This window comes from Cibotium barometz, chromosome 54 (assembly GCF_041138505.1).
Source record: "Cibotium barometz isolate CiBa-2024 chromosome 54, ASM4113850v1, whole genome shotgun sequence".
Classification (NCBI taxonomy): domain Eukaryota; kingdom Viridiplantae; phylum Streptophyta; class Polypodiopsida; order Cyatheales; family Cibotiaceae; genus Cibotium; species Cibotium barometz.
Genome location: NC_141099.1, coordinates 14,687,777 through 14,699,658, shown reverse-complemented (window position 1 = coordinate 14,699,658; position 11,882 = coordinate 14,687,777). Strand labels below are relative to the sequence as shown.

Here is an 11,882-nt window from a genome sequence, read left to right as displayed (position 1 = left end):
AAACCTTATAAATTAGAGTGAATATGGGTTTGACAAGTGGCAGTGAGATAATTTTCTCGAATGAATGTCGTGCAAAACATGTACAAGAGAGGGTGAAGAAAGAGAGACATGAATTTCAAAGAGGGGAGATGAGTGTGGAGGGAGAGATGGTGTGTGAGCTTGAGAGAGAGAGAAAGGAGCACGTAGAAAGAGCTCACATGCATAAGCTTGAAAGAGAGGGATAGAGCACGCAACTGGAGAGATGCTAGGAGAAAGCATGTGAAAAGAGAGATGTTGTGGGAGAGCTTGAGACAGGGGTAGTTTAGAGCAAAGAAGGCAAGTGAGCTAGACATGCATGCTTGAGAGAGGGGGAGAGTGGCAACCGGGGACGTGCCTTAGAGAAAGGGGAGAGACGGCATGTTGAGAGTGAAGAGAGTGAGAAGCGAGGGTCGAAACCTTCGCTTCTCATAGTCATGAATTAACTAGGACTGATAGGGCATGATTAATTAATTAATTTGCATATTGCGTTAGTATGTAAGGTTAATATACATGATACAATTACCTACATACATGGTATCACCTAACCCTTCTTATGTAATGCCTTGTAAGTCACACAGGATGTGACATCTCATGTAATGTTAGAATAAGGATCTTTCATCAACAATAGTTCTGGTGGATCTTATTTCATTACATTATCAGGTTTTAACTCCTAAGTAGAGAAAATGAAAAGCAATTACTTTTATTCCTATTTTTTAGTAAGAAACACTCGTAGATATGGTACTCATGTGAGTTATACAAGGCCATCTAGTTTGCATGAGAAATCAACCTAAGATACCATAAACATGGCTAAACAAAAATCATATAACTAGAGTACATGTTGTTTGATAAAAGTGACAAGAGACTGAATCTATATTACATATTAAACATCAAATGTTATAGAATAAAAGCATAAATAACTTAAGTGAGACAGAATTAATTGTTGAGATAGAATCTATCCAATGGTTCATATTAGAAGAGCAGAATCTTTCTTAAATTTAGGGCTCAATCACAAACCACATGTTCATGTCGATGTTTTAATCTTTGAAGTATTTGCACAAAGAACCATTAAATTATCAAGGTGTAAAACCTAGTCAATACTATTGATGGTTACTTTATTCATCCTAGCTATTGCAGTTGGACTAATGTCCTACATACCCTGTGATTACTATTGGAATACATTTTCTAATGTGTACTAAGTTAGATACATTCCAAAGCTACTCTCTCTCTCTTTCTCTCTCTCTCTCTCTCTCTCTCTCTCTCTCTCTCTCTCTCTCTCTCTCGTGTATACTAATTTGATACAATTAGGGCTCCTAGATAGTGAAACAAATATAGAGACATAGAGATACGGATTTGACTCGAATGCAACTCAAGCTAAAGAATGTAGAACTAGCCAATTTTAGAGTATCTCGATTACCGGAGGAGTCGACAGTCTACCATGAAGGAAGAGTTTTCGTTGTGGACTTTTGGAATCCTCAATCAAATGCTAAACCTTAAACCCTAAACTCAAAAACCACATCCAATGTTTGTGTTCCTGATTCCTAGCTGCATGGAAGATTTACTAGTTGATTAGTAGGATGTTATGTTGTTTTGTACTCTTTGCTAGACCATGGATTGGACCAAAGACCCACATGGTATTTATGATATGCACTATGTCTTATGGGTCACTTTGGGTCCCTTAAAGCATCAAAGATAGCTTCATTAAAGAGAGGAAAGGTTGTGATTGGAATTTCTTTTTCTCTCTTTGGAGGAAAGCCAATAATTCGAACTCTCACAAGTGCATGAAATAGAGCTTTAGTAACGGAATCAAAAACGATTCAACAAGGTTTGCGATTGCAAATGAAAAATCCTTAAGCCAAAACTATATTTGCACGGATTAAGTATTTTCAATCGTGTGTAAAACCGGTTTCTCCTTGGACGCGACGTCGTCCACTTTTTGTCGTCGAGGACGCAAGCATAAGCATGAACGGCGTGTCATAAAAGGATGGGTTTTCAGTAGTAGTAAATTCAGGAGTTGTATTCTAAAATGCGTGTCGTGGCTCGAAGCGAAGAAGAGAGCGATGGCTGTTGCCAAAAGTGACGACGTGCCAGCATCTCGCATTGGCTTGTGTCTGCTCACAGCCCACCATCGCCACCCTTGCTCATTGCATGAAGCAAATAAGATAATGGCCAGCCTAGCTGTCTCCTCTATTTTTTTATCAAGCCTCCCCTTCGCATCGCTCTTATATCGCTTCTAACGTGCTCTTTGGCATAGTCTATTCCTCATTGCACCATCAACACAATAGCTCTCAGCTACACCTACCTCTCATCAACACAGCTCTCTGAGCTGGGCTGAGCGGTAAACTCCACCATGGTTTCCTTCTCTTTCCTCTCCTCGTTTCTTTCCCGCCTTCACTGTAACAAGCGGCAATCCCGCGTCTACACAGAGACTCTTTCTGCCTCGCAACCATTCGAGGCAGATCTGGCAGAGGGACTTCAAGAGCTTCATACAGACTCCACGTCACCCTACCTGAGCCTGAGCTGGCTCTCCAGTGCTGTGGGTATGCTGCTCTCCGCACAGGCCTCTGTGCAGGACGTCCTCGTGCCATGCTTACAATCGCCCCTGCCCGCTCGAGACATCAATATGATTCAGCAGTACATGGACAACAGCGTGAAGCTGCTGGACGTGTGCAGGCTGCTGATGGACGTTGTGGGTGGCGTTGACGGCTATGTGAAAGCCGTGCAGCTTGCCCTCGGCTACGTGCCGTGCAAGCAAGGTTTCAGCTCTGAAAGTGGTGCAGTGCTGCGAGCAAAAAAAGCTCTCACCACAGCACAGCACGTGCGAGCAAACCTGGGAGAGTCGTCGACTTTGAGAATCGGCCGTGCACACGAGCGCGGGCGCGCACACCATGAGCTTGCAGCTTGTGGCTCAATGCTTAGAAGAATGCGGGACAAGCTTTTGGTTCCAGATGAGCATGCTGGACAACGGCGCGAGGACGCACCCACCTGCTCCTACTCTAGTTCCTTTTCTGCCTTGCCCGCTGCTCTCTATGGAGGGCAAATGGCTACCGTCTTCGTTTTCAAACTTCTTGCAGCGGCGCTTCCATCTGCAAAACCTACTCAATCTCAATTAGGTGTTCTGCATGTTCTGGGCCGGCCATTGTGGGCAGTTCCTCTTCTTACACTCCAAGACAGTCAACAAAGAGCTTCTGGCGCGAGTACAGAAGAGATGTGTGACCGTCCTACCCGACCTAGACATCATAGATGCCTTTGTTAAACAAATCAATGAAATGCTGTCACAAATCTTGGAACAACCCAGTACTCATGCACAATATTCGCAAGCAAGGGACGATCTCAGCCGTCTAGCTGACACTACCAGCAAGATGTCGGACGAGCTTCAAACCTTCGTGTCTACGCTCCATCTTCAGATCCAAAGCGTTTCCGGGTCACTTGTGGATACGAGAATGGCCTTGCTCGACTCCCTCACAAGAACGGGATTGCTACACGTGTGAGGCTCTCTTTTACACGTCATGTCCCCAAAGTTTTGGTAGTGCTAGGTCAAACTGTACATAAGCACGTGGAAAGCCTGTACAACAAAAGAAATGTAGAGATTATGAGGAGTTATAAAGAAGCCTCTTTTTTTATATTTGTCTTTCTTCTCACGTATGCATATGTATCATCCTCAAACTTTGCATACACACCAGTGGTTTCGCTCGCATCTATACAAGGCTCGTAGAAGCATGTTGCGTCATGAATTATGTTATATCCATTGTTGTACACTTAAAAAAACGTAATGTAGACTCAATCTCAAGGGCAAACTTAAGGCTATCTTCCAAACTGAGATTATGTTTTAATTGGAAAGTTTCACCCTAACTTGATAAAAAAGCAAATCATCACAAGAAAGACAATGAAGGGTTGAAAGTTTGAGCTCTAGCTATAAGCTTGCTAAGGACGCCTCATTTTTTGTCACGAGAAAAGCATTGTGACAACACCTTTGTCCTAATATCCAAACATACGTACTTGCTATACTGACATCATCTCATTCAAAATACTTAGAGTCTTATGATTGCGATTCTCCTTTATATGTACATATTATACATGGCAAAGAAGATAGCTTTCCACGATGGAAATGCTAACACATGGACACCTAAAGGGTCAAATCACATTATAATATTTGAATTTGTAGTAAAGTTTGAACTGATTTCAATATCCAACCGAGCGATTGTGTGTGCCCGAAATTTTACAACTTTTCAATGTCAATTTCTAGACTACACTAGCTAACTAAAAATTACCTTTAACTTAACATAGATGAACACTTGAATACACAATTTTGGCTTGAATGTCACTATGTATTGCGTAGAAAGCCTAAAGATTGCGAGTACAAAATATGGACATCTAGTTTGCATATACACATGAAGGGAGTTGTCAAATAGAGGATACAAGAGATCCGAGCAATATAGTAATCTCACCAGGCTAACAATGTAAATAGAAAAACATATTACAATCACCCTTGTCTTTTTTTTTATTAGAATTACTACGACTGGTTACAATCATGCAAGGCAAAAGCCACCCATCTTATTGGGACATACATATTAAGATTACATCATAGTTCGAAAACATGGCCGTCAGAACAAAGGACAAATGGGTTTATCATATTATAGGTTTATGGTACTTGGCTAGGAAGTGTTGTGGATGAGTTGGAGTAAGACATAATGGCAAAGAAATTTCTCGTTGGAATAAAGTTAATATTGCTGGTGTCAAATACTATCAAGTTGGCTATCTGCATCTCTTATGTCCTCTCACATCATGGTCGTGGGTCAGCAGAGGGTGAATCTCAGCCGCCGTCAAATTACCAAGATATAAAAAACATAATCAATCACAGTAGTTCATCAGCTACTTCCAACTCATTAGTGGGAACGTGGAATGCAGCAAATGCTACCAACTCAGCTCTCAGAATCTGGAATGCAGCAGATGCTACCACGTGTAATTACAGTTTGTATTGTGCTAAATTTATCAGCTCTAACTGCATTGTATGCCCTTTGCCTCCCCACAACCACGACGACAAGGAATGGCTCACCAAGACTGGGAATGGTCATAGGTGGGCCATTGCCGGGGAATCTGGTCGTCAGCTAGCACTGGCTCCCAATTCCTCTTGGGAATGGCCACCCCATGGCCATTCCCTATACCATCATGACTTATCCTCTAAGGAATTGTGACCTAGCTCTCATTTCCCTTTTCATAGAGGGAGAAAGGAAGATCCAAGCGCTTCGAATTGCATTCAATTCTTCTCAAAATCTTATTGGTCACAACTACTCTTCAATTCCTCCTCTCCTTCTAAGCACTTTAAAATCTAGATTTTCAGACAACTACTCATAAATTCCTCTTGTTCCTTGCCCTTATCTTCTACACTCGTCGTGTAAATCCTCCTGGAAGCCAAGCCGGCCGACAGTTGACGACTAGTAGAATATGTTTGGCGATGCACAAGCAAACCCCTTATAAGCTAAATCAAAATTTAGTGCAACTGGCGATTGACGTGCGCGATTCGAATAGTGACGGGCGACTGAAATAGTGGGGAAAAGAGGGAGCAGTCAAACGTGATCGTTTATAAGTAATGTGCCGATGGTACCCTTTTAGCCAGACACAAAGCACGTCCTTCCTCCCTGCTCTCAAAGACAAGCCTCAAGGCCCTTAGCTGTAGTGCCCTACTTTACAAGACGTTAATCCTCGCGCCTACTACTTTATGACAAGAATGGTCTTCGTCTCCCAAAACAAATGCATGAAAATTGAAATTCAATAAATCCATACTCGCTTTGTTAAGGATGTGAAGAGCTCAAGCTCACCACTTTGAGGCACTTTTTGCGGTAGCAATGAGTATCACGCTCACCACTTCCAAGCACCTTAACGACTTCATTAATTATAGACTGTTGTACACTTTTTCTTGATTCGAACCAACGACATGACGTCGAAAGAACTCGGGAGAGTGAGCTAGCCGAGATGGTCTTGCTGCACATTGGCAACAAGTTTCGGGGTGATTGGCTACACCTCTCATCTCTTTAGGCTATTCAAGGGCCCGGCTCCAGGTATCGATTTCTTGATTCGAACCAACGACATGAGGTCGAAAGAACTCGGGAGAGTGAGCTAGCCGAGATGGTCTTGCTGCACATTGGCAACAAGTTTCGGGGTGATTGGCTACACCTCTTTTTGCCCTAGCATCATGTGCTTACTTGCTTCTCCAAGAGGACCCTAGCATCATGTGCTTACTTGCTTCTCCAAGAGGACACGCACTCTAGAATCAATTGTATCCAAGCAAGCAATGGTTCAACGTATGCCAATCTCACATGCACACGCATTTTGTGCTGTTTCACATTAAATATTATCAAGCTCCCCGTGGATGTTTTCTCTTGTCGATACCATTAATTACACTCAAAGCACTCTATTTGAAAAACAATAAACGTACATGTGCATGGTCATGGTTTTAGAATATTCTCCAATAAATGTACATGTACATGTGCATGAGCATGGTTTTTAAATATTATACAATATACATGTTTTAATGCAAGTAGCGATATTGTGCTTTAATTTTGTTTTTTCTTTCATTCTCATGCACATGTGCATGAGCATGGTTTTTAAATATTATACAATATACATGTTTTAATGCAAGTAGCGATATTGTGCTTTAATTTTATCTTTTCTTTCATTCTCATGCACATGTACATGTACATGTGCATGAGCATGGTTTTTAAATATTATACAATATACATGTTTTAATGCAAGTAGCGATATTGTGCTTTAATTTTGTCTTATACTATATATATATGTTGTAAATGAAGTAAACATTCATCATTCGAACTACTGAGAGAAAATGATTGTTTGGATAATACTCACCCATGAAAATAAAAGATCACTCAGTGTTGTAGAAGGAACACATATCTAGCTTGAAGGAAATGAGCACTCTTAACAAACAAGTCTTCCAAATTATCTAGGCTAACGATATACAAAAAATCTTTGAGTGAATGGCCTTCCTTGACTTTCTGGTAGGGAAAAAATTGTTGAAATGTAGAGATAAAGAGACGAGACAAGAGACACATCATGTACGCTCCCAAAGACTGATTCATATTAAGGACAAGATACATATATATATGTGAGACCAAGTTAGGTAGAGTGTTACATTCCCGTAATGCCACTACGGGCATTACCACAAGAGGGGACGGCCTCTGGCTCACCACCCAGCCATAGAGGAAGAATGAGGATTGCCCCTCATCCCCCAGGCTATATAGTGTGTGGCCTGCCATCCACACTAGCCTGGCCACCCATGATCACTCCGCATGGGCGTCCTCTCCCACTGAACCCCGGACATGGCCATCCGGTCTGCCGTCGGTCACACAGGCATTACAGCCTACGTGACATTACCCCCCCCCTTAAGAAGAGTTTTCGTCCTCAAAAACAAACTGGGGAAACCTTTTGGAAATTGCACTACGGCGTTCCCAGGTTTCTATCACCTCATCCCTATCTGTCCATTTAACAAGTACCTCCTGGTACACTTTATGTCGGGTTTGTCTGTCACGATACTATAGAATCTTTTCAAATTCATGTGGTATCTTTGGTGGCTCTATCAAGTCCACGAAAATCTCTGGAGAAACTGCGTTCTCTAACCCGTGAACTGATTTCTTCAGTTTACTGACATGGAAGATAGGAACTCTCGCCTCGCTACCCGCCGCACCTACGGCCAGTCTCTCCGGAGACTAGCAGTACGTGCCGACGAGGCTGTGACAAAGTGTGTACGCATACAGTGCGCCAGACCTCTGTAAGGACAGGATCATGCTCACACAAGCCATGATTTGGTATTTCAACCAAAACCTTAAGGCAAATTTCATGCCTTGATTTTGCATCATGTCATTAGCACAGAAGCTAATGTACTGGAGAGCACTCTAGTAGCGCAAGTTCTTAGACTATGCTACTAGATATTTGTAGACTACGCTACCATGTTGCTTCACCAACTTGTTAAAACTTCTTCTTGGAAAGCTCTACGGCCATAGGAGAAATAAACTAGAGCCAATCTAATCATGCATCACAAGGATTAGTTCCAAAGCTGAGAGAGACTTCTCTTAGAGTAACATCTTTGCACAAGCATATGCTCTAGAATCTTGTTGAGTTTCTAACTACCATCAATCTACGGATGGTTAAACTCCATTCTAACTCAAAGTAAATGTAAGTTTTGAAGATTTCCTTTCAAATATAACAATCAAACTTCCTATCTCTTATGCCATACTATATCTGCGGGTAGACCATATAGTATGTGGAGATGTTTGATAAAGATTCTTGCACCACTACGGGTGTCTGGAATTACATCCATTCACTTACAACTCTTTGTTACTATTACCAGACATATCCCTTCAAGTATTGTCTGGACTCACACAACTATTCGAGTTTATGTGATATTTGAGGATATTCCTCCTTTCTCTCAAGAAAGGTTTTTGTACTCAAAAATTCTACTGTCAAGTGGACTACGCGCTAGCGTCATAGGTCCAAGAACAAATCTAGACCGTGTTTAATATATTTTTATTCTTGAGTCCTTCCAAGAAACTTTTAAACATCTTGCAACGAAGATGTGGTATAGTGTCTACGCACATATGGTGGTACTATTGATAAAATGCTTTGCAACAAATCAGTGGTTTCACACTTGTAACAAAGTGTTCATTGTTGCATATTATTACCCTTCATAAGCGGTTATACACTTATGAATCATTTGGGTGGGTTGTACCATTTATCAAGAAAATTCCAAATTACTAATAACCACATTAGCAATCCACAGATAATGACTGAGCTTGCTGCGAAGCCATAGGTTGCTAGATAATTGATGGTAATTACACAAGCCCAATGTCTCATTACATCATACATTCAATATAAATGCAAACATCACAGTACTTCGTGATGATGAACTTAGGAATTTCATCCTATCCCTGTTTGGTGTTGGTATGAAGTATAACTATGAGAACATTATTTGCTGCCTCCTCATTATAGCGGCAAAGCTACCTACCCATCACAGGTGGCAATCTCTACCAAGCTATAACCAATGACAAGCAAATAAACGAGTACTCTTGTAAGAACTTCATAACCATATCTCACACCCAACTGATAATCACTACGGATTAAATGCCAGGGCTTGCAAATTGAATGTTATCTGATAGGTAGAGGGGATCATCAAACTACGGATGACCTCGACAACGCACTAGGACTAGTGATGTGTAACTCTTAAGTTACTCCACTCTCCTTGCTTATTCCATAGCATCGAACAAATCGGTCCCTCGATTTGAGCAACGTCAACATATTTATGAGTACCTCGATACTCATGTATTGTGGTTCGGTAATTTAAAATGTTGATCTAGAGTATCTTTCACTCGAGGATCTTAATTATTAGCAGTTATGTATTAGTAGTGAGTAACTACGTACCCACTATCATCACACTAGTAGCTCCATACTAGTCTGTGAGTAACTCCGTACCCAATGGCGTACCTCCCCCGAGTGGGAGTACCATATACAACCATCTATAACAAGATGCTTAAGTCACTTGCTGCTAAGAAGTGACTACAGAAATTGACCCCTCCATTGCACATTGCAGTACAATATCTGGTATTACAACACAAATTTTTGGACGTCCTTATCATAGAGGTCAACTTAAAAACTAGTGCATAGGTCTTGTGGAGTCTCGGCTGACCTAACCACACCACTGGTGACTTCCTACAAAAAATGTGGCGCCGAAGTCACCACCTATGTACTTTAACTCCGTAAAGTACATGGTCTTCATCTATCATCTATGGAAAGTTGTAAAACATTCCTGCGATGGATTTTTATCACCCTAAAATTATTATGCACTATTTTAGTGTGAAGAGCTTTTTTCCTGGGTACCATGGTTCACCCCAAGCTCATCTTTTGCTAAATTCTCCGATTTAACAAAAGATATGTCTGCCTCCGAACACTCCGGTTCAGCCCCAGACTTTGAGTTTACTTCTTAACACTCCGGTTAAGTCAAAACTCACCAGATAGAGTAGGATTTACCACTAAGATCTCCGGCTTAGCCTTCTATCCTAACTCAGCCCGAGTTTATGTACACTACATATGTCGGATCCGATATACTAACAACAACCAGGCTCATCTGGAGTGAGATACTCTCACTATTGCCATGTAAAACCTCATTAAATCCTAGAAATGCTCCACTCATTGCCCAGGGGTCATACGACTTATAGGGTTTACACGCACATGAACTTTGTAAGCAAAATAGCCTGTCATGCAATATTACAATTGCTTATGTAGGAAAGTAATATATTTTCCAAATTCATATAGTAGCAACTAAAATGTGCTCACAATCGCACACTTATGTTGAACATAGGCAAGACTACACTTGCAAAATGCTATAGGGCGTCCCCCATGCATGAAACTGTCCAATGATACCAGTGTTACATTCCCGTAACGCCGCTACTACGGACATTACCACAAGTGTCAAGAGGGGACGGCCTCTGGCTCACCACCCAACCATAGAGGAAGAATGAGGATTGCCCCTCATCCCCCAGGCTATATAGTGTGTGGCCTGCCGTCCACACTAGCCTGGCCGCCCATGACTCCGCATGGGCGTCCTCTCCCACTGAACCCCGGACATGGCCATCCGGTCTACCGTCGATCACAGGCATACAGCCTACGTGACATAGAGTGAGCCATGTATAGAGCTCCAACACCCCCACTCAAACAAGGGTCTCTAGCTATGGATTAAAAAACCCTTGGGGAGTACAAGGGAAAAACCCAATCCCCTATACAAATGTGAAAATATGAACCAGAAGTAATGATGTGAAAGTGCATTGTGCATCTATGTACAAATATACAAAAGGACCAAGAGGTCATAGTGTGCAATTGTGAAATGTGCAAAGTGCGTGGTGTCTAGAAGATTACAACGATATATGTACAAAGCTACCATAAGAGTAAAGAGCCTAATCTAGAAAGAGTGAGCCTGAGGCAACTCCAAGCTCTGAGCGCAAGAGAATGAAGCGTGACTCATTAAGACCTTTGGTAAGAATATCTGCAATCATCTGGTCACTTGGACAATGTTCAATCATGATAGTGCCTTTACGTACTTCGTATCGAACATAATGGTAATGCACAGCAATATGTTTTGACTTGTTATGTTGGACATAGTCTTTTGCAAGACTAATAGCACTCTGATTATCACACCGCAAGGGTGTACTAGAAAGAGGAGAATGACCAATATCTGTCATCAATACTTGTCGAAGCCGACTGAGTTTACGAGCTGCAAGTGATGCCGCAACATATTCAGATTCGGTTGTAGAAACTACAACACAATGTTGTTTCTTGCTGGTCCAAGAAATAAGACAACCATTAATGAAGAAACAATTGCCACTAGTAGATTGCATAGATAAATGTAAGCTGGCCTAATCTGCATCTGTGTAACCCAAAAGAGAAAAAGATGGAATGGAGTCGGATGTGAATTGTCGTTGATAAACCAAACCATAATCTGCAGTGCCTTTCAGGTATTTCAACACGCGCTTTGTTGAAGACCAATGCTTAAGAGAAGGACATGCAAGATGTTGCCCGAGATAGTTAGCAATAAACAAAATGTCAGGACGAGTGTTCAAACCAACAACTTGAAGACATCCAACCAAATTAGCATATAGTTGATTTGTAACAAGCTGGCCACCATCATCAGAAGTGTTTTTCATGGAACTCGCAAGACAAGGAGTAGTTGCTGAATGTGCAGATTCCAAACCAAACTTCTTAATAGTATCTTCAATAAACTTTGACTGTCGAAGTAATAAAATACCTTTGCTGCGATCCCTTTGAATCTGAATGCCAAGACACGAGTGAAGCTCTCCAAGATCCAC

At 41.6% G+C, this 11,882-nt stretch overlaps 1 protein-coding gene across 1 annotated transcript; it reads left to right on the top strand.

The window, feature by feature from the left end:
• The first annotated feature begins 2,365 nt into the window (after nucleotides 1–2,365).
• Nucleotides 2,366–3,506, top strand: LOC147607879 (uncharacterized). The gene is made up of 2 exons (XM_086790126.1): nucleotides 2,366–3,070; nucleotides 3,165–3,506. Exons 1-2 carry the CDS (start codon nucleotides 2,366–2,368, stop codon nucleotides 3,504–3,506), a joined length of 1,047 nt encoding a protein of 348 aa, XP_086646252.1.
• The last annotated feature ends 8,376 nt before the right edge of the window (nucleotides 3,507–11,882 follow it).

What these genes read in the sequence shown, in the direction of transcription:
- LOC147607879 (XM_086790126.1), top strand. Translation starts at nt 2,366, where the DNA reads ATGGTTTCCTTCTCTTTCCTCTCCTCGTTTCTTTCCCGCCTTCACTGT. An exon ending in GGCAAATGGCTACCGTCTTC is followed by an intron (nt 3,071 to 3,164) that starts GTTTTCAAACTT and finishes CATTGTGGGCAG; the next exon opens with TTCCTCTTCTTACACTCCAA.